Source organism: Gobius niger (genome assembly GCF_951799975.1).
Source record: "Gobius niger genome assembly, chromosome: 17".
NCBI lineage: Eukaryota > Metazoa > Chordata > Actinopteri > Gobiiformes > Gobiidae > Gobius > Gobius niger.
The window spans coordinates 27,209,841-27,237,255 of record NC_136868.1 but is presented as its reverse complement, the minus strand read 5'-3'; the positions used below and the strand labels follow the sequence as shown (position 1 = coordinate 27,237,255).

Here is a 27,415-nt window from a genome sequence, read left to right as displayed (position 1 = left end):
TGTAAAAGACCAAAAGTGGGAATTGGTGCAACGGGAGTGCACTCGGGGAGCGTTTAGCCCTCTCACTGCAGGGTAGCTGCCTTTGCTCTAACCTGAAGTGTATCCCCTTCACAGTTTTGTGGTAACTTTGGGCAGGTGCACCCTTGTACTGCAGAGCGATAATAATGAGACCAACAATCATTCAGTCACTGCACTGTGAGGGGATGACATGCCCATTGCCAGCCATAACCCCAAACTTTTCAAGCTGTGACCCCCAACATGATGTGAACAACCAGGAAGCCCCACTTTATAATCAGAGTTCACTGTAGTCTATCAAGGCAACTCAGGGTCCTAGGTGGGCTACACCTGTGGTAGTGGTCAACAGTTTAGTCCTGGCCTTGGTTAAGAAGCACACACTGACAGTATTTTGCTCAAGTCAACAAGTATTTCCTCGTCTGTCGTGTTGGTGAACCGTTTCTTTATGTAGAGATAACGGCTGCTCTTCACTCCCAGCATGTGGTCAGTTTTCAGAGGGTCCCGCTCCCCGGTGACCCCCTCCAGTCAAAGGTGATGGCGTGGCGGGGCGTGTGTGACAGGGACAACGAGCCACTGATCGAATTTGATAATGAAGACGACCCCACTAATCTGCTTTGGCTCGGCAAGGTTCACATCTCTCCAATAACAACCCCCCCTGGGCTGTCAGCACAACATTGTGTGAGGTATTGATCCGGGCTAACTGTGCCTTTTAATACCTGCGCTATGGGGAAACACGCGCTGACATGAGACTATAGAGGCGCTTAATCGCTCTCAAAGAGAAAGATGGGCCTCTTTTTTACACATCTGTTGAAGGAGCGGCAGCCCGTGCACCTGCCATCGCAGAGATGGGACTGGACGCACTGTCACAAGCTGTTTAGGCAAAGACTGTTTAAAGGTCATGAAACAGAAGTCTTGGTTTGGTGAATACAGTTTATTATAAAAGATACAAAATGACAACGGCAGATTTATTTGGAGTTTTGGAGAGTTGGTTCATACAACTGTGACGGGAAAACAGAAGTGGATTCTATCAGGATTTTGTAAAGGCAAACAGGAAACACCTAAATAAATACATGATGATTTTTATGTATAAAAATACTTATAAAGCCAGAAAGGTAATGACAGAAAGAAAACATACTGTATAAATTTGGCTAAACAGAATTAATAGGCAACCCTGGCCATGATGTAGAATAACATAAATTAAAATAATGTTAGGTTTATTTCCATCCACCACAGCTTCAAAAACTTTGATCGAACAAACTCTCTTCTGAGAAGAGATGTGGAACATGAGACAGTGTGCGTTAGCACATCATTATTGTTATTGAGCTATCAAAACTCCTGATGTGTTAAATGAGTTTGGTGCATATCACACGTTTATCTTTTTCAACTGAACCAAAACAGCTGAACCAGAACATCAAGTATTTATGATTCAAGATTTGAGAGGCAAAAACAAAAATATAACAGGTTTCAGGGTAGCCACAAGTGCACGTACAGAACGTTACAAGTCATTGATGCTCACGTGGATAGAAGAATAAGTAACAAATCATTTGACACACATGAATGAGGTAACTCAGAGTTGGGCCCTAAACAACAAGAGCATGTCTTTAGTGCAAGCGGCTCAAGTCAAAGCCTGAACAGAAGTACAACTGTTCAGCAGACAATGCCTTTGTTAAAGGTGGAGGAAGCTACTTCTATACTTTGGGTCTGTTTAAACAATTTATGCTGAGCAAGGAGGGAAAAAGATAGAGATGTGTTAAGTGCTGAATTTGATGCAAGAACTAGATGTCCTGAAGGTGTAAGAATTCATCACTTTTAAATCAAATTTCTAATGAATTTAGAGTTGGCATTGTTTTCCATTTTGCACACACATGCTGTCAAACCCATTTGTCTGTTGTTCATCTGCACTAGAAATAACTTAATCCACCTTTACAATCATCAATCGAAGCCCTTTCTACAGAAAAAGAGAGACGACTTCTCACGCCTTATAATACATTAAATTAACATAATTCAGAACAAAAATAACCATTTACATATGAAACACTGTTAATGGTTTCCTATTGCTTTAAAGAGGCTGTCCTCTGACAGTAGTAAAGTCTCTACAGACTGTGACCTCTGTGACCTCTGTGACCACAGCAGCTCCATACTGTTCATATCACAAACAAAGGCAGGAGATAACGGCAGCCATCTTTCATTATTGTCATCTTTTGACTTTTGCGTCTTCTTTAATTTTCCACATCATCAGTTCCATACAGGCAGATGCATCTTCACTGGAGTCATGGCCTCCAACTAGGAAACAACACATTATTCGTTCAACATGCATTATTAGACATTACAAATTTAACACTAAACATTCATGATCACTTGTTTCCTATCATTGCTATAACTGGATGAAACATTTTGTCTTATTTCAAATGAGTTGACAAACAGTGGTCTCTGCTGGCAGATACCCGCAATTACATTATTATCTTCAATAAAGGTTCATGAGTCTTCTTCTGTACTTTGTAGTTGAAATGTAGAATGTTTCGCCTCTCTTCCAAAAGGCTTCATCAGCGACACTAAAGTTTCCAGCTCAGATTGCAGACTAGATAAAGACCATTGGGAGGAGTTTACTTTGGCTAAGTCCCTCCCCTCTATTAAAGGCTACACTCACCTGTGGGTAAACACCTTTGTAGTTCTAAATCAAAACGACCCAACTCAGTTTCAGTCTGAATGACCTGACTCTTAACTGATCACTGAGAGGAGGGTCATTCAGACAGAAACTGTGAGATGGCTCGATAAGCGTAACTGTTGTACCAAAAGGATTTGGATAGAAAAACACAACAAAACAAAAATAAACCTATAGAATACTATTTGCTGACTATTTCATTCATTAAATATTGTTAAAAAAGTTATGTGTGACTCACTGCTGTCTTGAATGATGCGTTTTAGGTGGTCTGCCATCAGGTTTCTCAAGGCACGTTTGAAGGGCAGACCGAGGCGGTGCGGGAAAACAATGGCAGTGTCCACCACAGAACTGTGGATCAGCTGCAACACAAAGAGCTTCATTCACCCACGCTGGACAATAATGGCTTTTATTTTACAAACAGTCGTACCATTGATAACATCTGGGTTATATACAAATGAAAAACACTTCTGAGTGGAGCGTACCTTGAGGGCCAGGAAGTCACTCTCCAGACTGTGTCCGAGCAGGATGGACTCTGCGCTGAACATACTGAGCAGCACGGCCTGCACGTCTCTCAGAGTGATGGTGACGTCCTGCAAGTCTTCCTCCGTCACACCAGAAAACCTGACAACAATCAAGAAATAAATGAACTAAACATCACAGTTAAAAGAGTTGCATGTCAAGAATAGAGTACACATGTTTGAAAATGAGCTTTCGTCCATCTGCATCTTGAGCCTCTAACAGACAATAACACACAGCCTTTGCCCTGGCTTTACCCAGTGTGTGAATGCGTCGCTAACAAAGCACTTCTCTTGCATGTACGGCGACAGTACAGAGTAGTCACCTTGTGTTGTAATCCACCACTTTGCTGGCAGGTTTGACAAATGTGTCGTAGATGACTTTCAGCTGAGAGTCGATGACCGTCACCCGAGTCAGCTCCAGGCCCTGCTTTGTGTAACACTGTGGAAACAAAGACAGCTTTCACATCGATTGCACACAAAGAGGTTACACATTTAACAATATGTTTTGGTACAGTAACAGCTGCTACATGGAAGTTTTGAGGTTACTGACCATTTCACAGTCCAGCGCAAACACTCCTCCATTGCCATCAGGAGGCAGAGACTTACTGAAGGTGCTTACAAAGCCATCTAAAGACTCTTTACGTCCATCTTGAACATGTTGCTGTGAAGAAAAGTATACAATATAATGGTCAAATGCCTTTGAACACACATTAGTCCACACACATAAATGACAATAAACTGTGTCATTGTAAAGCAGTTGTTACCTGAGCAGTCTGGCAGCCCAGTGAAGCAACAGCCCCAGCGCAGCAGCTGTAGTTGGTCTCCCAGCCTCCAGACACTGAAAGAAAACCACAAAAAGAACACATTTAATATAATATACCATGTAGACCAGTACAAATGAAAATGATGACAAAGGGAGATATATTGACTTGAATTAACCTTTATGTCTCCGTAACCGCCCCCAATGAAAAGCGCACTCCTCTTTTCGAACACAGTTACCGTTGGCACTGATTTTATAATCGCCACCGCACCGACAGCACACTTTGCTGAATGCTGAAAACACAAAACAAGACCAATCATTTTCCCTGTGTTTCACTGGGGACTTTAGAATTGCGCTGAGATATTTACGGTCTAAAGGGGCTGCCTTCTTCTCTGTGTTGTATAGAACGGCTTTGCCTGAAGACTCTGGACTTTTTCTTGGATAACCGTGCTCCTGCAGCTGCTCCTCTGTCATCAAGTATGTCTTCAGCTTGTGGTACAGCGTTGCTCCTTGAAAACACAGATTAGGTCAATTAAAACTACAAGTACAATGAAACTGGGAAATGGACAAAAATGGTTGCCAGATTATTTTGCTGGATTAACTGTTTAAAAGAAAATGTACTTCTACAATCCTATTTTAAAACCTTCACCAGGAATAACACTTGATAATGATTAAGATACTGGATTTTGATTAGTTTAGTCTATTTAATTGGCAAAAAGATGAATATATCCATACAAGTTATAATTACAAAATAAGTCGAAGTCGTAACTAAATATAGGAAATAAACATGCAAGAATCTGTTCTAGACAGAAAGAATTTGCACCTTCAAACCCACAAACCTCATCACACGCTCCCAGCAGTGCATCACGAGGCCGGTGTTTTTGTCAAAACTGGACATGGCCGCTTAAACAATGTGCTGAACGCGTTTGCCAACTGATTGATAGCAGGGAGTTAATATCTTACCACTGAGTTTCTCCTCGCTCTGTTTGCCCTTCCTGTTCACAGTGAAGCTGGTGGTTGCCGCCAGACGACCCCCTAGAACCTCTTCATGTGACTGGGCCCTTTTGTTCGCTATTGGGCCTCGTGGTCCTGAGGGAAGCAGAATTTTCTAAAATAAATATGGGTTTCAAATATAGGCTTTACGTCTTTTGTTTTGTCCCCAATCAATTTCAAACTACATTTTTGATGTTCTGAGCTTTTTTAAATGGAGGCATGGCATGTTTAGCTCCATATGAATACGTCCACATCTGTTGTAGCTGGCTTTTTGAAACCAGTAAGAATGAATCCTACAAACCCTGTGGTAATAACGGGACTTAAGCAGGACTGAATTGACTTACTGCTGTTGACAGGAGATGTCGATGGGTTGCTTTTACTTCTGAGCTTCTTCAGAGTATTAACAGCGACGTTGAGGTAGATATTTTTACTGCTGCTGCGCTCGTACACCACTTTCTCTTCATCAAGACCCTGCAATGACATGGTTTTATGAGCAGACGCCTCACGATAATAACATGTATCATATTCAACTCTTCTGTACCATCTGAAACGCAGCTTCCTCAGATGCACAGAACTTGACACATTCGTCAATGAAAGTGTTGAGGTAGCGCTGCCGGACGTTTGTGGGCACCTTGGCTCCGAACTCAGTGGGGATGACAGGACGCTTCATAGACGTGCTCTGAAAAACAGCAGTGGGTCCAGATTTCAGGATTACACTTCACAAGCACAATTGAGGAAGTAGTAAACAGTAAGAGTGATGGTAGTCAGTGGTAGTAGTAGAGGATAGTAGTTGTGGTGGAAGGTGGCAGTAGTAGTAAAAGTACTAGTATTAGGTGGTAGTATGTATTAGTTAGAGCAAGGAGCATGTATTAATAAAGAAGTTTAAGATTTTATTCTAGTGCACTGACAAAATATTTGACCTTCCACAAGATCAAATTAGAACTAAATTGGGTCTAAAATAGATCTAAATTGGACAAAATTGAGTCTAAACCCACAGCTTAAATGCATTCCTAATGAATATATTAAAATAAATAAAGTCTTAAATTGCAGATAACAAGGTTTGAGAAACACTGGTTTAGAGCAAGCTCCAGACCCACCTTGAGCGTGGGTGTGTGCGCCACTCTCCTCTGAGTGACCGTGGACAGGGTCTTGGTCATGATCCCTGCGGTGGTTTGAGCTTTGACAGAGAGCTGGGCCTGACTAGGGGACAACACTCGGCTTTTGTTTGGTTTGGCATTCACTGCATCTATTCAAAGCACAAATATACACATAAATATGCAGTATTACAATTATTGACAGTCAAAGATGATACTTTAGCTTAGGGCTCAGTGCTTTTCACTTTGGTATTCCGGTATCGGGATCAGCATGTATCGTGTATAGTAATTAGGGTGCCACGGTGAACCGTGGTGCAAAAATCTGACAATATGCACTGTACTAGTGATGGTGCAAGTTTTAGTCTATATTTCTTAATATTTAAGAACAGTTATGTTTTCTATTTTGTTAAATTGCACTGTGAGCCCAGGGACACATTTTATTAAAAAGCAGTTTGCATTGCCAACTTTAATCTGAGATTATAAATACTGCCTAATAATGAACATTTTATTTCATTTACTTATAATTAGTTTTCTCTATTGTACTTGCACCATGCATGAACCGACCCGTGAGATAACTGAACCGTTACACCGCTATTGGTTAATGATACCACAACTTGTGACATTCCACTAATGAATAAATAAATACAACTATTTGGTAAAAGCTTATACTCAAACAATACTTTGTAGTGCCAGTAGTATGTATATTTTTGGTACTACACTGGTGCATGTAGTTAAAGCAGTTGTACCTATTTTGGTGGATGTGAGCTGAGGGCTGGGACGGTGGGCTATCCTCTTCTTCTCTCCGGCAGAGCTGGTACTGTGCGAGGCAGCTTTGACAGCCGCAGACAACTGCGTGGCCTGCTGCTGCGCCAACTGCATGCGCTGATAACACATCTCCTGAGCTGTGGGCCGCTTGTACTGACGCATCACCGCTTTAGGGGGCGTGTCCACCTGGAAAAACAACAACACAGAATTTGAACTATTGGGGTAACTTCTTGTATTACTATATTTTGCGTTCAATTTCAAAATTTCTAAATCTGCTTGAATTCACTTCAGAGCAACATGTGGAAAAGAGGCCGTTTTAAACGATACGTTGAAGATGTGATAATAAGGTGATGGGCTGGCCCAAGTACTAACATGCATAGTTATTTGCCACTTAAAGCATCACTGTGGGGCTCGATTGTACAAATAAGAAGTAACCGGTTTACACTTTTGGACACAATCTTCATGATTTTACACAAAAATTTAAACCAGCTTCTCACTCCTGTACATTTCATAACATGCTTTCTACTTCTTTGTAGAAAGCACTCCTCCTGGGGGTAAACTTACGTTTCCTTTGGCAACGAAGTGGGACACCCTCTTCTTTTGACCAGGAAAGAGAGTGGTTAAAGTGCTCTCAGTGTCCCTCTCCTCGTCTGAATCTCTAGAAGCCTGCAATAGTGTAACAAAAACAACTTAGGGAAAATAGTCTTACTGAAATTAGAAGTAGATTTCTTGGGGAACTGTGTTTCCAGTACTGGCATTAAAGACAATTCAGAGCATAGAAATATCAACTATAAAACAGGGGCATCACAAAAAAAAGAGCAAGATGTTAAAATAATGGAGCAACTTCTTACGACAGCCAGATTAATTTACAATGGCCCAAAGCACATGCTCACAATGGCCTGAAACTGATCAAAGGACAAAAAATGGATGTGCCTGTCCGTTTACTGTGTTATTAATTAAGTATGGCCATGAGGTTTTATGCCGTACGTCACGTAACGACCACATCACCTGTTTAGCTTGCCGTCCCTTGTCCTCCTTCTTCACGTCGTTGGACTCGTTAAATATCCTCAGACACTCCTCCAGTGGGTCCGATTCGTAGTCGATATCGTCTTGCAGTGCCGACAGGTCAATGTCCATGCTCTCCACCTCCTCTTTAGCTGCCTTACTGCTCACGATCATACAGCCGGTCTCGTCATCGGAGCTGGACGGGGTCAGCTCCGATGCTTTCCTCTTGTTTAAACGCCTTTTTACTGCATCTGCACATTTTCTAATCAGCATTTCCTCCTGCTCATGATCATCATCATCCACCCTTATGGGCTCGGCCTCCTCTGGGCTCTCGTCCCCAAACAGGTCAGCGTGACTTAGGCTAAGACTCCGCTCTTTCTCCTCGGCTCTCTTCAAACTCCGAGGGCTACTGCCGTGTTTCAGTTTGTCTTTACTAATGGTCTTTTTACTGTTACTGCCACTGGAACTGGATTTGCTCTCTTTCCGTGCATCTTTAGGGCTCTTGCTACTCTCGAGCTTCCCGTTTTTGTGATGTATGCTCTTTTCTTTGTCAAGGAGCTTGACTTTCTTGCTTGGACTCACAGCACTTCCTGCCTCTCTCTCACGCTTATTGCTTGAGCTGGTTTTGACTTTATCACCTGATTTGACCTTCCCTTCGCTCTTTCTCTCCTCCTTCTCCATTTCCTTGTTCATTTTTGTCTTATCTTTACTTCTCTCTTCTTTCTTCCCATGACTTTTGTTTTCTTTCTTGGAACTATCATGATTTAAGCTTTTCAACACCTTATCCTTGATGCTGCTGCTGCTGCTGCTGCTACACTTAGTACTAGTTGTTGATTTTGATTTGCTCAATTCTTTGACAGTTTTTTTCTCGGCTTTGCCATGGTCCGGTTTCTTTTTCTCCGGAGTGCTTTTATGTTTGACTTGGTCCTGCTTCATCAAGTCATTCACCTCGTCTTTAGTCTGTTGTGTTACTGCATTCTCGGCACATTCTGTTATTGCTTTTTTCTTCCCATTAGTTTCTGTGTTTGTCCTGCTGTTGTCCTTTCTCAGCTGCAGGTTGCTGATTGAAGTGGGTTTATACTCTGTCCCAGAACTTTCCCCATCGGAGTCTGAGAAAGTGTATTTTGTTGTGTCTATTGGTGCTGGCGGTGGCTTTTTAACAGAAACAACATACTCCTCATGGGAGCTTGTTTTTTTGTATGATGAGTTCCCATGTGTTTTACATGGAGACTCTTTCTTGTTCTTCCCTGCAATACTCGCGGAGTAATTTGATAGGGGGTCATACTCCATGTCCGTAGACGGCTTGGTATTGTCCAGAGTATATTTACTTGTGCTATTGATATACTTTGAACTGGGAGGAGACGACGGGAGCTGTTGAGTCCTAACTGGAGGCTTTTTCGGTAATGTGGGAACATACTCCATAGAGTTTGCACTGTTTTCTTGTGCATTTGTGTCCAATGTGTACTTGCTGCAGCCTGGACTAGGGTTATACTCCCCTGAAGTCATTTGGTAACTACCGGGGTCATAGGCCAAGTGTGAAGTAGACGCCTTGACTTTTGTGCTCTCCAGTGAGGTGTTTTCACTGGGATCGTATGGTTCGTCTCCGATTCGAGACAACTTCCTCTTCTCTTTCTCCATCTGGCAGCGCACCTCCTCAATAGCACGGTTGACCAAGGCCAAGGCCCCGCTGATGTCGCCTGAAGGAACTGGCTCCTCATTCTGTGGCTCTGATGGGTGCACCACCTCCGGATTGAAGGGGTCATAGCCTTGTTCTGCAAAGCAACAAAAAACAAAACAAAATACAAATAAGTGTTCCATGCTCGTCACCATACAAACTTTATGAAGTGAAAATGCATCAGGAAAGGTAAGACTATGAAATACAATGTTTTCCACAAAGAATGAGTGTTAAGTTTTCAGCAAATTCCAGCAGACAAAAGAGAGGGGAATAAATAAAGACCAATATACAGCTTCAACACTCAACAATGAGAACTAGGAGGGAATAATAATGTTCATGGTCTGATAACTAATGCATATTCCCCAGACTAATTGCAAGTAATACAATTAGAACAAATGTCTACCTGTGAATTGTCCCTCGAGTTACTAACGTGCTTTAATGTATTACAATAGATTAGATACAAGAGTTACCCAAACGCTCAGAACACCTTGTGAGCCACAAACAGTCCTTCTTAAACTCTGTGTATTGCTAGCAACATAGCACTTGTGGTTAATCAATAGAAAGTCTCAAAGCCAGTGCACCTTTCTGTTTTTTGATTTCTGAGGATCCATAGGACAGACGTCTGTGCTGGCTGTGCCTGAAGTGACAGTACGGTCTGTTACACCCATTCTTGCCGCTTTTGCCGTCGCCGTAATCGGCATAAAACGGGCAGTCAATCCCTCGGAAGAAGCCGGTGGACCTTAACATAATTTCCAAACGTTCCTCTCATGCCCGTTGACGTTTGTAACACGGAATCATTTAGTTTTAACCGCAAAAAGACTGTGGGCGACGAAACAATAACAACGAACCTACGGCGCCATGTTGGTTTGCTCGGGTTGGCGAAATATCGCGAGATTTTCAGCAGCACCGTGAGCGCGGCTGTCGTGACGTGAAGACTAAAGAGAAATCTACGGGGTGTGAGAGTCTGGAAGATCAACTTTTTGTTTTTTACTTGATGCAGGCAATTCAGAGAGGCAATGGGGTTTTCATAGTTAATTACTACTTTATGCTGCAGCAGAGTCATGTCAACTCTCATGATCAAACTGCAGTTTATTAGGTTTATATAGAATGAATGTCAAAAATGTAAATGTTGCAATTCATACAGTGAAAAACAACGAAGTTTGGCAAGTCTACAGTAATAGAAACTTCCAAATGCTGCAGCGGTTCAAATTAGCAAGGTCAGTTTGCAATATATACATTTAGCCAATTGGGCACAACACAAAATTAAAAAAAAGAGTTACATGTCACTTAAAATTGATACAAATTTCCAAGTTTGCCTGACAACACATTTTACTCAACACTGGAATACAAACTGGGCAGTTTACAGCAAATAGCAAATAAACTTTAAAAAGTTACCACTTAAAATGCCATTATGAAAAAACATACATACTATAACAGTTTTTCTTTTGCTTCAACTTTGTATCATACAGTATTTTGACTTCCATTGGACTTACAACCAGTGATTAGATCCTATTTGTTTTTCAGCCCTCACAATTGTTTCTTCTTCTTCTTCTTTGATGAGAAAACAGCAACCCTGAGGCAAGGACAAACGAAGATACAGATTACATAACGGCTGACATATTTGCAAGAGGTAAGTATTGTTCCTGTGTACTGCTCATCATACCTACCTGCCTGCCTGCACCCCCAGGCCTCTCCAAGAAGGGGGCCACAGGTGCTGCTGTGGCTTTTGTGGCCTCCCCTCACACACCTGCAGTGATTAGCTCGTCTCACTAATTGTTCGCAGGTGTGTGGAGTGACCTCAATAATCAGGTACAGGATGTGTTCCCAGCCTGCTTTCCATGAGCACAACAATTGGTTGACACTTGATATGGAAAAAAAGCCGTGTCACATTGTAAGTCTTACACTGACAGGGAGTAGGAAGCTAATGTCAATATGATGTCCTTATGTGAACAGCGTGAGACCATTGACAATTACAGGTTGGCTTTCAGTACCTGATGTACCTCCCATTATTGTAGCTAACAATTTCCTTTTGTTTAATTCTGCAATAGGGCAATTGTTAGAATCTTATGTGTCACTATAGAAATGTATGCATTTCAGTCGCATACTTATTTTTGAGGAATTTTGATCTATTGATATTGCGGCAGCTGCAGAAATTTTGTATTATTTTATCCCTTGAAAGTTTTGATTTGTCTTAAGCTTTGTTGGAGCCTTGCAAATCCTTACATAGATTTCTGTGTGACTTGTGCTATTTCCTTTAATGATAACCTTTTTGACTTAATGGCAAAGGAAGACTTGCTAACCTGTTTTTATTACTACATATTGTCATCAGCTTCCTTGTTTTGACGTTTTGGGCTGTAGTGGTGACATTTGCTTGGTTAGGTGGGTCATCCTTTGTGTATTAGCTATAATAAGAAATTGTCAATATACAGTACACTTTATTCCTTCAAATCACAGATTGACATTTCCCTTGAGCGCACACCACTCCAAATGAACCTCATGACTTGGATATGGTCCCATGATGCTGTGTGCGGTTCATCTTTATGTAATGGTCTGATGTAACTCCAGCATTGAACCAGTGTTCGGTTTACGCTCAGTGAATTTTAACCAGAAGTACATCATACAACATTCTGTATCAAAAATCAAATGCCAACATTTATCATTAACCTTTTTGACTAAAGTCAAAAGTCAAGTTGGAGGATGTGGGTCTTTTCTTTCACCATATTTTCTGACTTGTCTCATTCCCTCCAGAGCTAATGAGAATCCTGAAATGTTGTATTCACCATTTTACATAATTCTAGAGGTACAGTATAGTTGGCATACTTGATTCTTGTAAGTTAATTTAAAGTTTCAGCAGCCAAACATCAGATTCAGAGCTGAGCTGTTTGGATTTCTCCTGCTGTTCCACCAGAGGGAGACAGACACAGTGGGTGAAGTCTCTGAGGCCCACTCTACACTGAGGCTCTGATGTTGCATCACTGCGTTCCCCACGCTCATGACGTTTCTAAATCATGTTATGCAAGACATTTCTTTTTTCTTTCTTGTTTCTCTTTTTTTAGGTCTATGAGGAACACCTTGTGCTCTGCAGTGTTTTGACTGCTCTAACCTGCTGTACTGGAAGTCAAACATTTAGTGCACAAGTATGTATAAGCACGATCTTACATTCAGTGTTCACTGAAAGCATAGCATTTATACATTGCTAAAAAGGAATGTGGCTCTGTCTATGTAGCGTATTTATTTAGATATACTTAACACCATATAGAAGAACTAGATATTTTCCCAAAAAAATTGACAGGCAGGTGGACTAAAAGTGGAAAGTATTGATGTGTGAGTAATTAGCTCTCATTTGTCAATTTTGTTTGATAATTAGTTGCCCTTTAGAATTATGTTAAGTATAAGTATAGTTTCATTGAGATGCCTTTGTGTGATGTTTTATACAGGAAACTGAGTGCTCTGAAAATAGACACACATTCAAGTGATAAAGACTTGCGGATTAGAGACTTCTTTAATCTGCCTATAGAGCACATGATGTTTGTTTATGTAGAGCATTATTTATGAACGGACAGTATGGGGTCTGCTAGTTTCACATAGTAACAGCCTGTCTCAGTCATAAGAGGAAATGCTTGACTTTCTTGGTATAGTATTTATAGGTGGCAGACAGTGTAATGGTATATGGTTGTTGAATATAGGGCAGTAGTATTTACGTATATAATGATCAATGCAGTAAATAGATGATACTTGTCTGCAAAAATGGGGCTGCTGGGGTTTGCTAGCTGACACTTCACATGATATTGACGCAAGTACTTTGTTTTCAGACTCTAGAAAGGGATGAGGTCATACTCAGTTGGGGGCAGTGGCAGTATCCCTGTGGCATATTGATGGCCGTAGCTTCATAGGAAATATCTGAAAGGATGATATAATAGTAATTCTTCTGCCCTCTACTTCAATTTGAGGACTTTTGAATGTCGTCATGTCACCTGAAACCCATGAATATTGAATTCTGTAGATGAAAGGTGTGTGTGTATATATGAGATCAATGCTGAGAACAGACGAGGAAACAGATATGAGCCGAGGAAAGCACTACATGGCACCGTCCATTTATGATGACATGTTGGATTACCCCCATTTCACCCAATCCTTTTGAAGTTTTTGCACACACAAAAAAAAGTGAAAAACATCTAGTTTTTCACTGGTTGGACATTTTCGTGATGTTTATTGTTTCACTTCCTAAAAAACGTAACACATACATCACATCTCTTCCTGTGTCACTAATGTGTTGGATTAGAAGAATGGCATTATTTCATCAAACTAAGGAATAATTAGAATAACATCATAAAAGAATATATGCACTTTAACATTCAAACAAGGGTGTGTTTGCGTGTGTGCGCTGGACTTCTTTAGGAGTAGAGTCAGCATCATTAATGCTAATCTTAAGGGATTTAAGTAATTGCATAATTGTATATTAGAGCTGCAAGATATGAGTCTGTCTTGAATTACACAATATTAAGATAATTTACTAGACCATTTCTGCTGAGTACATTCTTTTAAATTCAACAAGGATTATAAGACATGTTTTTTTTTCTTCAGGAGATCGTTTAAAAACTGCAAAATTGGGAACTAAACCAGGAAATTGTGACTAAAATTACACTTTTTGATGTTTAAGTTGACATACTTTTTTTCCCTCTGTTTTGGCTCAAATGTGTAAGCCTGTGTGCTTTTTTGTGGATGTAATATTCCCCTTGTATGTGATTGCACTGTAGTTGATTTGTATGTCATGTTAGACATCACACATTGAGATAACGCCTCCTTACAGTATGAAAGTGTACAATTACATCCCCAGACATGCTGATTCCTGGCTTGCTTTGCGGCGGTTTGCCAAACCAGTATTCAGCCAATTCAGCAGAAGTCCGTCACAATGCTGTGGGCGCGTGCTGAGAGGCAGAGGCAGCCTCTTGCAGCACGTTGCATCAGTCCCTGCTTGGACTGTGCCTATTTTCCCCCATGCATCTGCGTTGAGTTTCACTGTGTGTTCACAAACGCAAGATGAAACCCGGCGTCACATTTAAGCGGCGTGTGAGCAACCGGAGGCAAACCGAGCTGGTATTTACCAACAGCCAAGGGCACGGGTGACTTAGGTGCAGATATCAGGGAGGGCCACTGATAAGGGAGTTTACAGACGGCATCATGTGAAACTGACTCGGCCATGGCCAAAAGATAACAGGCTGAGGGTTAATGTAAAACCAGAATGTGCAAGCAGGAAAAAATACTTCAATGATCAACATGTATTTATGGTGTTGGGAAGGGGTGGGGGGGAATTAGTTGAAATAGATATCGGGAAGTGATATCGTTGGTCATTTTTACACCGTAGCCTCGTGTTGTGACAGGTGTTTAAATGTACAGTATATACATAGCCCAATATAGGTAATATGATTTTGTGTTGCATGGAGGGCAGATTGAGGAAACATGGTAATGTATGACAGAGATCACATCATCACTGCATTACAAACATGTCACAGATGCCATGTGAGCTCTATAAAAGGGTGAGTTTCATGTGAAGACACCATGTAAATCATGTCAATGGCATTTTGATGCTCTACAGCAGGGGCAGGTGACATCAGGCCTGTGGGCCAAACACTGTTAAAATGCATAAAATATAAAGTAGAAGTTCATTTATTTGATAAGGTCCTCCATGTTTTAACTATGACAAATCAGCCTACCCCTGCTGTACAGGCTGTTTTTTTAGTGTGGCAATTTTACTAATAAAACACAATGATCTGCATGTGTAGTTCATTATACTATTGCAGTCGTATATGTGAAAACTAAGGGATAAGTGGAGTGTAAAACTCTCACACTTTCCATAGATGTGCTGTAGATAAAGTAGATGTTAAATATTAATAGGTTATTCATAATTTCCTCAGCAATAGATAACGAGTGTTTCCTTATAATCAGACAGGCCTTTACTGTGCCTTAGGTACCTGAACACGTGACTGTGGTGAGATGGTGAAACATTGAACTGATTTATTTTGTGTATGCAGAATAGCGTCGATATATAGTTATATATAAATATATATAAAAATAATGGTACATCATCCCCATTCAAATTATAAAAAAAGGCAGAGTCAACATAGTTTCAAAGCATTTCATTGCATTTTTTTTTTTTTTTTTAGAAAAACAATACAAAAATCTGCAGCAACTGTCAAATGTTGCCTTGAGTGAACTGCAATCATTCACATGGTACAGTAAAGTGCTTATTTTAAATCAAAAATATTTTGTAATAAAGGAGTTGATTCCAAATGTGTTCCATTGAATACAATGGGCCCTGGGGTGAGACAATGTTGATAACTCTCAAAGTCAGAAGGCTTGAGGACTGTTTCCAATGTATGCAACATGGACACACCCCACAGATGCTCTAATTAATGGCTTGGGGGATAAAAACATTGAATTGATGTTGCTGGATTGTAAATGCTCTGCCTCAAGGCTACATTCAACATGGAGGTTCATAGTCCATCTGGATAAATGGTTTGAACTCTTCCTTACTTCAATGACAAACACAAAAACAAAAGAGACTCTTGATATTATTTGTCCCCATTCCCCAGTAAAAGGCAGCTTCAAAATACTGCCAGTTCAAAAAAAAAAAAAAAGTTATGACCAGAAAAATTCTTTTACAAGAAAGAGCATGGTCAAAACGTGTGTGCGTCTGAGAATCCAACCCTATCAAAAGTAGGGACATTAAACTGTGGTATGCTCAGCGGGAGGAAAAGGCAGAATACTGAACTGTATAGGTATTCAAAAAAACCCAGAGATTGCCTTGATCTTCAGCTTAATGCTCTTCAATTATAAGCCAAGTTTTCCAAATGGAGAAGAATCAGCTGCATGTACACAAATTCAAGTAAGTCTTACTATAAGACATAAAACCCATATTGATGCATCTGTAAAATAGATTTCCCAACTAGTACAGTGTCCTATTATCAGCAGAACAGCTCGTGTGAAACTAACAGCCATATCCAGAGCCCCCCCTCAGTCTCACCGATGGATCACATTTAAACTATGGACTCTCAACGCTCTTTGGTGAAATGACTTCTGTGTGGCGAGACCTCAGTCCACTTCCCGTAAGTTTCTGAATGAGTTTTAGCTTAAAGAACAAAAAGTATTGCTTTTGCATTTTACACTTAAAAAAATAAAACTAAAATCGTGCCTTCTCTGGGCCTTAACGTTCCAAACGAACTCAAACGATCCTTTTTCACCGAACACTCTGAACTTGAAAAACATCAACATATAAAATAAGGAAAACATCCGGTGTTTAACCTGAACTCAACAGCACCTGCTTGAAAAATTATAGAAAAAAAAAAAAGCTTATTAACAGCCATACCAAAAAAAAGAAAAAAATCAGTGTGGCACATTTGACATGGAGTTTTCAAAACATTACAAAAAACGTCAATGGAAGACTTTTTTTTTCTTCTATTTTTCGGAATGTTTTTCCTTTTTTTTCTTTTTTTTTTTAAATAGCTTTTTCCCCATTGCTTTTCGCTTTTCATTTTTGATTTGTGTAGGATTTTTTTTATGTCCGTACATCTAATCTGAAAGGGTTCATCACAGGGCTGATAATCATAAAAAAAGGTCAAAAAGTTTGGTGCTTTTTTTTTTTTTTTTTTTAAACAGAAAAGGAAAAAAAAGTCACATTGGCCGAGATGTGCTTTTGCAAACCCTCTTAACAAGGATACATACATTTACCCGCCACAATATTAAAGCACAATAGACAAAAAAAAATATGACAAGTACTATTTGTGGCTTCATTTGTTTTCCCCAACACACTAGCCGAATTATGGAGGCCATGATTCAAAAACCATCTGAGACATGACTGCATGGATGACGTGACCGTTTGGTTTGCCTAAAGAACTGCATACATTTGTGCGATAGTACGTCATGGCTGGTTGGGAACAGGAACATTCTCATCTTTAAGTGCTTGGCCACATAATGTTTTACCACCTTTACACAAAGTGAGGAATTTCAGCAAATAAAAAAAAAAAGAAGAAAAAAAAAAAGACTGCTCCAGGCATGGGACAGCGTTGGCTCACAGCCCTACGACCCCATATTGGACTGAATCCATCCAGACTTCATCATGGCGTATTGCATAAGCTTGTACGTATGTGCACAATGGCCATTCATGCAAATACACATACAGGCGAACAGAGAACATTCGGATAACTTAAATTCACAGTGGGTCCAGTTGTAACGTGGAGCAGCACAAGTCCTTTGGTGTCTTAGTCTTAAAGAGAAAGTGTTTTACTAAACGGAGAATGAAAAAATAATTTAGGAAAATCCCTCTCCCAAATGAACCCTGTCCCTCCCCCGATACATGTCCTGGGCTTTGTGCTTCAGAAGTGCTGCAGAAGTGCAGAAGGCATTAACAAGGCTGGAGCCTGATGGGAGAAGGCCAGTGTCAGGAGAGGGGCAGAGGAGGGACAGTCCGGGGCAGTCTTCTGGTCTCGGCATTAATGGAGGGTCCTAACTCTGCGTGCTCAGGCACAGTCTCCCACAATGACCAGTGGAGCCAGGAGCTTCCGCAGCTCCGAGGCAGAGACTGGACCTACTTTGGGCTGGCTGTTTCTCTCCCGGCGCCGGGCCAGTTTGGAGTTTGACGGAGGAGAGAGGCGCATAGAGGACCCAGTGGACGCAGTGACCACGAAAGGAACCTCCTGCAGCTGCTGTTCTTCCATACCATCCTGTTCAGCCAACTGTCTGTTCACGGCCATGGCTTTATCCGCGAAGAACGTCAGGTCCCTGGCAATGCTGGTTCTAAATGTGACCAAAAAAGCTCATTAATACTAGATCAATACACTTATTTTTTTTTCCTGAACATTGTGCTTACCTCTGATGCAAAATGGAGGTTGGTAGAATTTCAGATGCACCCTGGATTACAAAGAAAAGAAGAGTTGATTAGAACCACATATACATAATCCAAACTAAAATGCTCCAACATGCTGGGCTGGCAGGACTTACCCCCTGCACCCAGGGGTGCTGCAGCACCTGGCTGGCACTCAGTCGGTTTTTGGCATCCCGAACCAGAAGTTTGGAAATGAGGTCTTTGGCACTTGAGGAGATGTGAGCCCAGTCTTTTTCTGGAAACTCGTATTTTCCTTCCTGAATGCTTTCAAATAAAGTATTCTGTAGGCAGAGGAGCATGTTACTTCACACAAGACTAACATGGGAAAGTACACGTGTTCTCTGGCTCTGGATGTACCTGACATGTGTGGCAGGGCTCCCCCAGTTCCCAGCCACAGTCGCCCCCACAGCGGCCCACAAACGGAGGGTAGCCACTCAACATGATGTACAGTATGACCCCCAGACTCCACAGGTCGCAGCGCTTGTCATAGATGGTGGCCTCCTCATTGAAGGCCTCCACCACCTCAGGAGCCATGTATTCAGCAGAGCCGCACTGTAACACAAACAAGTACGCCGTCAGTATTCTGAAAACACATACAAGTACACAGTCACCCTTCTGACAGAACCTCAAGCACAGAGTGGGTTCAGCAGAGACCTTGTGCTACACAGTGGCCTGGAGGACGGTCACATGTAGCCATTTTAAACACTACTTTTCTCAGTAGGAACACTGTGTACACTCTCCTAAAGGTTGTCGTTAGGCAGGGCTACTTAAGTACAAGGTTGTGGGGGCAGTGAGTCACGGCTTTGACCACTGCAGGCCCAGGGCACGCTGTGGTGGAGCTATTACGTAGAGACTGAAGGAAACTAGGCCAAACAAAGAAAAGAGGATTGGCTGTAATGTGGTGCCACAGTCCGGGCCTTGCTCTTTGGAGGTTACATAAGTTCCACACAAACACCAAATGTTGTGTTAATACTTCATGAGCTGTAAAGAAGCCGGTAGTGCAGCAGGACATAAGGAGGAAAGGTTGCTCCATCTTAGTGTTTAAGTGGAAGATGCCTCATAGCACACACTGTACTTTCAGTGGAGCATGTTTTGAGCCGCTAAATGGCCAACATTCGAGTTAAAAGCACTGACCTACATCTTTGCATATCTCGACAAGAATGTATTGTGCCCATTGTGCCCTAGTGCCAAGTACCAGCTGTCCCTTTACCCCTCCCTTATGTAACAAAATTTGCTGCACAGGAATCTCCTCTCGGACAAAGCTGCCTCTGTGGCCAGGAAACATAAAGCCCATCCCCCATGTCTACAGCATCACGTCTGGGCCGACTGCCTCCACCAGACAGACCCCCACGCCCCCCCCCCCCCCCTCCCTCCCCAGATCCAGGCCATATGCACCGACCGTAAACAAACAAGTCACTGCGATAGCGCCACACAGGCTTTCCTTCAGAAAAACGTCTTCAAAGTGAACAGCTGTAGCCTCAGTTTCGTTTGCAGCGGTGGCTTTTACTGTAAGCTTGCATCATATCGCTGCCACTTTAAAACCCCGGCCGGGCTTCATACCAGGAACTGTAACCGCACTGGATTTCTCCCTCATTCTTTGGTATCCGTCTGGGGATTTCCTGCGACAATCATGTGACCATCAGGCCACACTTTAACCACGCCACTGTTGATGACGCGCCTCTGCTGTTTGTAAACTGAAGGATTTACATTAGCTTAGAGACAGGTGCAAGCCAGTCTAGTCCATACACATACAGAAGGCTGCTACTGTTTTTCAAGTCACTGATCACTGAAACCGGCTGTACGTGTGTGAGCCCTGACATACGAGCGGAGATACATATTTGAAGGCAGGCAGGCACTTGTTGTCAGACTTTCTGGGAACCTAAAAATAGTTATTCCTAGAAAGGTGCTATCAATTTACTCTTTTCCCCCTTGAAGATGCATTCAAAAAGCTGCAGTGCGTATCCTCTGCAAAAGATTACATATCCTGCCTCTACGGGGTCTTACGTAACCAACAAAACAAAAAAACACTGCCAAGCCTGGAGTTTAGACTTCTACAAACATGATCAGAAATGCATGGGATTCTGGTATTTGTCCATAGCTTAAAAAGTGAGACAGGAAAAACAGCATTTCCCCCTGATCTGCGCAGGAAAAAAACAAGACATGGCGCATGAGCAGACCACAGCGCTACGTCACACCCACACCCCTCCCCCCTCCAGCCCCTAAACCTGCCAATCAGAGCACAGTTGCTATGTATAGGAGGGGGGCAACTGCATTTTCTAGAAACTTCTTTTGTGTGACGAACATAAAGAACCGCACAGCAAACAAGTGAGGTTGGAAGCCATTTAAATTAAATGCTAGGTTTCTTCCTGCCTTTTTCTTACAAGATATGACCTTGTAAAAGTCACAATGTGCTCCCTAATGCCTGCATCACAAGCCAAGGCTGTAACAGAGCGCCCTGTGCTTAAGAAAAATGTTTGTGGAAGGTTCTGATACGTACAAGGTCAAAAGATATAGCCTAGTGTTTACCATCTTTTATTGCTGTTGCAATACTACCATTAAAACTTGAAGGCGTTTTGTGTTTGCAGGCAAAACGTTGTGTTGAAAACCTAACTTTGCTACATCGAAAAGCCCACATTTCAATAGACTCAAAGTGACTGGCTAACATTTCTTCAGCAGGTTTTTTTTTTTAGTGTAAAACAAAAGAAACTTGTATTGTTCCAAGTGAAACCCAATGCCACAAGATTCCAATTTGTAACCAGTCAAACACACCTTTCATTTTCCAGCTCAGACATGACAAATTGTTGCAACACTACGCCACATGATACCGCCAGAGCAAAACTCATAAGGCCCTATCCCTCAAATAGTCCCGGGATGAGCGCCCGGTCCAGCCTGGTGACTAAAGGAAGATGAAGTTACTTTTGCAGAAACCCCCCAACATTCCTGAGCCCTTCACCTGCTCCGCTTCGTCAAACCCTCCCTCCCTTGATGTGTATGTCAACATGAAGTGAAGTCCTGCCAGTGCGGCTTCGGCGTTACTGTGCACTCATGTTTTTGCTCTGTAGTGACGCCGAGTCATGGGGGGGGGGTTAAACAACCATGACCCTGCAAACTTGTGCGCTCCAATATTTACAGACGATAAGAGAAAAGGCGGCGAACGTCGACACTCCCACCGATATCTATCCAAGCGCTGTTCAATTACGCAGATAAAACAGGAAACGACGTCTTTGAGAGCTCAGTGAACTTCCTTAACCTTCCAACAACATTTCCCTCATCCAATCTGCGCTGTCCTTCGCCGCTGACACCACCAACGATCGTCCAATGAGCATCCAAGCCAGGTAGTTGATAACGTTTTACAAGCCGCTGAAATCACCCTCATTATCCAAGCCACAATACCTGATTAAGTATCTCCAACTCTTATCAGCAGCTCGTTTCCTTACAGCACTTTTAATAATAATACAAAAAATGAATCATCAACGTTGAACTTACCGGAGTGAGGAGCTCAGGGGTGGAGATCGGAGAACTGTCGCTATTCAACTTGATCCCGCTTCCCAAGTCAAAGTCACAGATTTTGACGGGGGAAATCTAAGGCCACAAGCAAACGATCGTGTTCAGATATGAGGCTAGATGAGAATGAGTGCGTGGCTTATGTTAATCCAGTGTTGAAACATACGAAGCTCACCTTGTCTGCACCCTTACAGAGGATATTTTCAGGCTTCAGGTCTCTATGTGCCATTCCTGTTGGACACAAGAGAGTTATGGTTAAAAAGAGGCATGTCCACATTACGACAAGACAACAGTGTAATAAAGGTTACTCCAGTTCATTTAAAGCAGTAATCTTAACTGGTCCGTCTTTGATGCTCATTTAGGATAATAGGCAGTAGAAGTAGAAGTAGAAGCTGCGCCCCCGAGGCTCTACTAACCCTTGTTGTGTAGGAAATCCAAAGCGCTGGCAATGTCCTGCACGACAAGGCAGGCTTCCCGTTCGCTGAAGTGCTGCCTCTTGTGAATGTGCACCAAGATGGACCCTGAAATGAAAAAAAAAAAAAAGGACCACACAGCTGTTGAGTACAGACATCATAATAAGTGTTATGTAGCGGTTACAGTTAAGAGCTCAGTCTAAACAAAAGGATTTGGGACGGGCCCTAACTTTACATACCTCCTCTGAGCTTCTCAAACACAAGGTAGAATTTGTCTTCCTCTTCAAAAAACTCCACCAGTTCAAGGATGTTGCTGCAGAAACATAGCGAGCCAATGGTTAAACACACAAAAGCGAAACATGGCTTTTATTTGCCATTTTATGCGCGTGTTACCTGTGTCCCTGGCACTGGTACAGCATCTCGACCTCGCGGAAGACACGGCTGCGGCTGTGGCCTGGTCTTTTCTCAATAATCTGCAATTTGAAAAAGTAACAGTTTATAGTTGAATCCCAAAAAGTCCTTCCCAACAGTATTAGCAGCGGTAAAAGCCTGAGCCCATGTGTGAGAGTTCATATTTAGGTGCAGACCGCCTCCGGGGCTGTGCTTCATTTCCGACAGACTGTAAAAGCGTATAGCTGATTATACATTGTCAGTGCAGCACCCGCTTCGGCTTCTTTCCATAAGGGATGCATTTTTTCATGCCTATCCTGTGACATAAACGCAAATATAGTGCAACCCACATTTTGGCGGTCTGTGCCAGCAAAAACCGGCGGCGAAACACGCTCAAACAACCCATCACTAAACATAGCCTCCAAGACGTCTGACCTATTTTCTCTCGAGAGCTCTTGTGCTCTGTAAGCGATCCTAAATTGTCTTTGATAATGACTGAAAAATGGGCGGGTGTGTAACTCTCGCTCGCTCCCTGGAACAAACCACAAAGGGGGCCCACCAGTATCCTGCTACAGACTGCTGACAGCAACACATTAAAAAAAAAGCTTGAATTTTCCAGCCCGGGTTAGTCTTTGTCTGCACAGGAGGCCGGGCATGTTTCTCTTCCTGGTAGCGAGATTACAGCTGCTATTGAAGCGCGGAGGGGCCAGGGCTGTGCTGTGTGGGTCTAGGATTAACGCACGGACAAGAGCAGTGTGGGCAGGCCAAAGCCGATGTGGGGCGGTTTGGTCTGAGTCAGCAGAGCACAAATGGGCCAACTTTCTCCCGCACCAATCTCCCAGCCACCCCCACACTAGAGATGCTGTCCAAGTCAGGATTTTTGATTATGATTTCGCAACATCAGATCAACACTTTCTATTTGTTTATCTTGAACAGAGCAATGGCATATCATTATAGTTATTGCAACATTGATTGTGGTTGAATGTTTTCAATACAGTGGAGCTCTTGGGAAGAAGAGCCTTGTTGCCCAACCTGCTTCAAAACATGGTCCAAATAGTTAAAGTAACAATCATGTTTTGTGGGACGTGTTCCAAAGTCCGGCAGAAGCACTCAGCGCCCCCCGTGCCACTAGGGCTTGTGTTCCAATAGTAACACATGAGCCTTCACAGCACCCGGGCCTGTCTGGGAGGGGAGGGCTTGGGGGAAGGGAGTGCCGGGACATCTGGAGTCTGAGCACCCCCTCGACCTCCCATAACTGCCTACTGTGTTAGACTCCTCCCCCAAACTCTGTCTCCGGGGATTTAACAATTCATCCAGGGGTAAACAATACTGACCCGACACAAAACACCACGATCCATGCGTGGAGCCTTGTGAAATATTTATTATTGAGAAAAGTATACCCACTCCCAAAGGGAGCCAGGCCTTAAATGCTGCATCTTAGGGTTTAATAGAGCCCACAACTGCAGACAGTCCAATGCACAGAGGCCACAGTTGAGGGATTTAGTTTCAAAACAAACACCAGTTGGACCTAACCAGCACAATTGCATTTCACAATATTTTGTTCTGGAAATAAAAAAGCAAAAGGGGAAGTTGCTTGAAGCCAAGGACATGTCCTCACTAGTGCACTCCCTCACATAGAAAAGTTAACCGAGCTAGAGGAACAAAGCAGTGTAAACAGCCTAGGTCACAACCCGCACCCCTCCTTCCTCTGTGCGGGTTTTGTTTTGGCATAGTAGCCAGTACATTATGTTCTCAGTACGAGCGTCCTCTGTAGGCAGCCCGAGTAAAAGAGAAAGGGGTGGATAGAATCCTCCCTGCGCTCTGATAGGCTGCGGCTACACAAACACAGGGGAAGTGTCTGTGCAGCAGCGAGTGTTGCATGCTTCACACTGAAAAGTGGAGCAGCAGTAACAACAACAAGGCTTTGGTTATGCAGAAATTCAAAGAAATTCCGATCCTTGGCACAGTCTGCATGATGCCACTCCACTGAGCTGCATTTAGTGCGGACCGGAAACCAATTCTTCAGTTATATAGAAGAAGGCAGCTCCTTTGTTCAATGCATTTTATATAAAATCACATCTGAGAGCTAATGATTAAAGTGCCAGTGAGCCCTAAAGTCTTTAGACTAGGTATATAGAGATGAGCAGTAACAGCCTTATCTCAGGCAACACCTCAGAATCAGCGAGGCATTCACAGACCAGAACGTGAACTATTTAGATTTCTAAAGAAACGTAAATCTTGGCTTACCTTGACAGCATACTCCTTGTTGGTGATGAGGTTGATGCAGGTTTGTACCCTGGCATAAGCGCCTTCTCCTAAAACTTCTTCTTGTAGTCTGTACACATCTGCACCAGAAAATGTAATATAAACACTACATCTCCAAAGAAAAAAAAGATTACATCATTTTACAGGGAATCTTTTTTTACCCTCAAATCGTCCAGAGAAACTGTCTGTTGCCCGGCAACGCTTCTTCTTCTTGTTTCTCTTCTTGGCATCAGGGATGTCAATGGGCTGGCTGGAAAGCATGTCTGTAAACAAGGTGGACAGCATTATATCACAACCGTCTGCTTTCATTGTTGTGGTACACATGTACTTTGGCTAAATACATTACACTGAGTGTTCTGCAGATAATTAACTAACCATGTCTTGGGGAGGGGTCAAAATTAAATGATGAATCAAGAAGGTGGGATCCGTTTTTAGTGAAGTCATCTGACTCAAAGGGATTTTGGCCCTGGAAAACAGAAACACAGTTGTTTACAATGCCATCATATCAATGAGGGCTGAAGATGTTAATGGTTAGCTTTAGCAGATAGGTTTATCTGTATGATCTGCATCATACAACTATAAAACATGTAATAAATGTGAAATTTCTGCAATTTAGAGCAGGCTCAATCGGTATCCATTTAGGACTGATAAAGATGATCATAATGCACACGTTTTATTGTTAGTGTTAACAAAGTCTAGTCATGTTTTCATTCAGTCGGCTGGATTCAACATGTGCCACGGGGTCACACATCGTGTGTCAGCAGAAGATGTAGGAAAGCAACAGATGTGTGTATAAATAGCAGGGTCAAGTCCTCCCTCAATGACTCTGCCAAGTGTGAGCTGTCCGGAGACCTATCATCAGATCTACATGAAAAGGCATTGCTGTCTCACCTTGAAAGAGCGGTGGAATCCAGTGATTTCGGTTATCTTGTTTTGAACCATTTTCGTCAATATTGGGGCGATTTAGGGTGTGCGGCGGCAGTGGTCAGAGGATATCTACTGCAATTCTCTAAAACAAGGGAATGTTTCAGAGAGGGTTGCAAGTGATCACACTGCGCTGGTTGGTCAGCTGCTGCGGCGCTTTAAACGGGAGCCCTGAGAACAATACAAAAACACTGCAGCATTAGAACACAAGCCATGCCCAAACTGCCATTTTCCAAACAGCATGACACAAATCACTAATGTATGCACTACAAGGTGAAGCCAAGGGAACAACTATAAAAAGATAGACTAATCTCTGTCACATGCTTGTGTGCAGCCATAAACAATCAGAGCCTGGTGCACACTAGAACCTCGCCCAACAGTTCAGATTAGTTAGCTGTAGCACTAGCACATGCGAAGATAGGTCGCTGTAGACTGCATTTAGGTCACCACAACACTTACATTTATACCACTTTCAGTTCGAAAACACGATCATTAAAACAGACAGTGGTGGTTCAGGAAATGTTTTAATTCTGGAAAACGGATGCCTGAAATGGCTCATAAAATGTGTAAGCAAACCATAGTAACATGCTTCAAATCACGCTTGACATAAACAAACATGTTACCATTAAAATGTATCCGTTTTAATCATGCGAAATGGCCAGTTACAGACCAACGTTCAGTTAGCCATTAGTGTAGCACAAAAACATGGTCCCTCAGGTACAATGGAATCCAGTGCAATAACTCTAGCCCATGATCGGATAGGCTTATGATATAATGAGCTCAGAAACTGTGCATTCATCGACACGCTGTCAACAACCGTCCACACAAAAGCAACAGCCAGCGGAGCCTATTCAAGCCGAATGCGCTGCTGGTTTAGGCGGATATCGGGAAACCCGCCGGTCAAAGCTGAATTTTCCACCAAGTCACGGTAAAGTGCAACGCTAATGCAGTTTTCCCATGACTTACCCCGTTGTTAATGTTAGAACTCCAGTGTTAGCGTCGGTGTCTGACCCACAGCTCGACAGCCGCAGAGGACGGTCAAAGGGGGAACAACAGATAAGTGCGTGGAAGGTGGCGAGGAGCGAGCGTGCAGAGGCTTTTATAAGCTCCCAACTGGCTCCGCCTCTTTCTTTGCGTCAACGGCCGAGACAGGTCACGAGGGTTCTAGAAAAAAAAGCTTTGGGCTGCGTCCGGATAACGTGGTTTCACACAAAATTAGCAGTTTATTGGCGTTAAAAACTCCAACTTGGGCTGTGAAATCCACAATGCATAAATAAGACCAATACAATAGCCGTTAAGAAATACTTGTAAGCATTTATATGTTAATGTAAATGTCAAGGTTTAGAATTAAGGCAAAGCGAGAAGAGAAATGCGATTGGCCCTGTGTGCTGTTTTGTTTCAGCCCCCTGTGCGCACGTAATGCGTGTAGTACGTGCACATCGACACAGTGTGGACACAGTTAGAACCCGGAGCTGTTTTGATCAAAGTGTTGAGAGAAGCTGAATGAAGCAAGGAGATGCTTGATGTGCCTGCGGCGCATGTAAAGTAACC

General features: G+C 42.5%; 2 protein-coding genes across 2 annotated transcripts; both read right to left on the bottom strand.

Annotated features, from left to right (window-relative positions):
* Window positions 1-1,778: 1,778 nt before the first annotated feature.
* rexo1 (REX1, RNA exonuclease 1 homolog) lies at window positions 1,779-10,357 on the bottom strand. The gene is made up of 16 exons (XM_079575622.1): window positions 10,069-10,357; window positions 7,816-9,584; window positions 7,372-7,473; window positions 6,789-6,993; window positions 6,046-6,194; window positions 5,490-5,627; window positions 5,293-5,419; window positions 4,919-5,044; window positions 4,324-4,464; window positions 4,135-4,248; window positions 3,960-4,033; window positions 3,746-3,856; window positions 3,519-3,634; window positions 3,160-3,298; window positions 2,916-3,036; window positions 1,779-2,298 (listed from the first exon to the last, which is right to left on the bottom strand). Exons 1-16 carry the CDS (start codon window positions 10,232-10,234, stop codon window positions 2,210-2,212), a joined length of 3,687 nt encoding a protein of 1,228 aa, XP_079431748.1. The 5' UTR covers window positions 10,235-10,357; the 3' UTR covers window positions 1,779-2,209.
* Window positions 10,358-17,488: 7,131 nt separating this feature from the next.
* On the bottom strand, window positions 17,489-26,936 carry mknk2b (MAPK interacting serine/threonine kinase 2b). The gene is made up of 14 exons (XM_079575222.1): window positions 26,831-26,936; window positions 25,832-26,035; window positions 25,316-25,406; window positions 25,102-25,203; window positions 24,923-25,020; window positions 22,679-22,758; window positions 22,525-22,598; window positions 22,289-22,393; window positions 22,048-22,103; window positions 21,855-21,950; window positions 18,726-18,920; window positions 18,485-18,649; window positions 18,354-18,394; window positions 17,489-18,280 (listed from the first exon to the last, which is right to left on the bottom strand). Exons 2-14 carry the CDS (start codon window positions 25,880-25,882, stop codon window positions 18,004-18,006), a joined length of 1,431 nt encoding a protein of 476 aa, XP_079431348.1. The 5' UTR covers window positions 25,883-26,035; window positions 26,831-26,936; the 3' UTR covers window positions 17,489-18,003.
* Window positions 26,937-27,415: the final 479 nt, after the last annotated feature.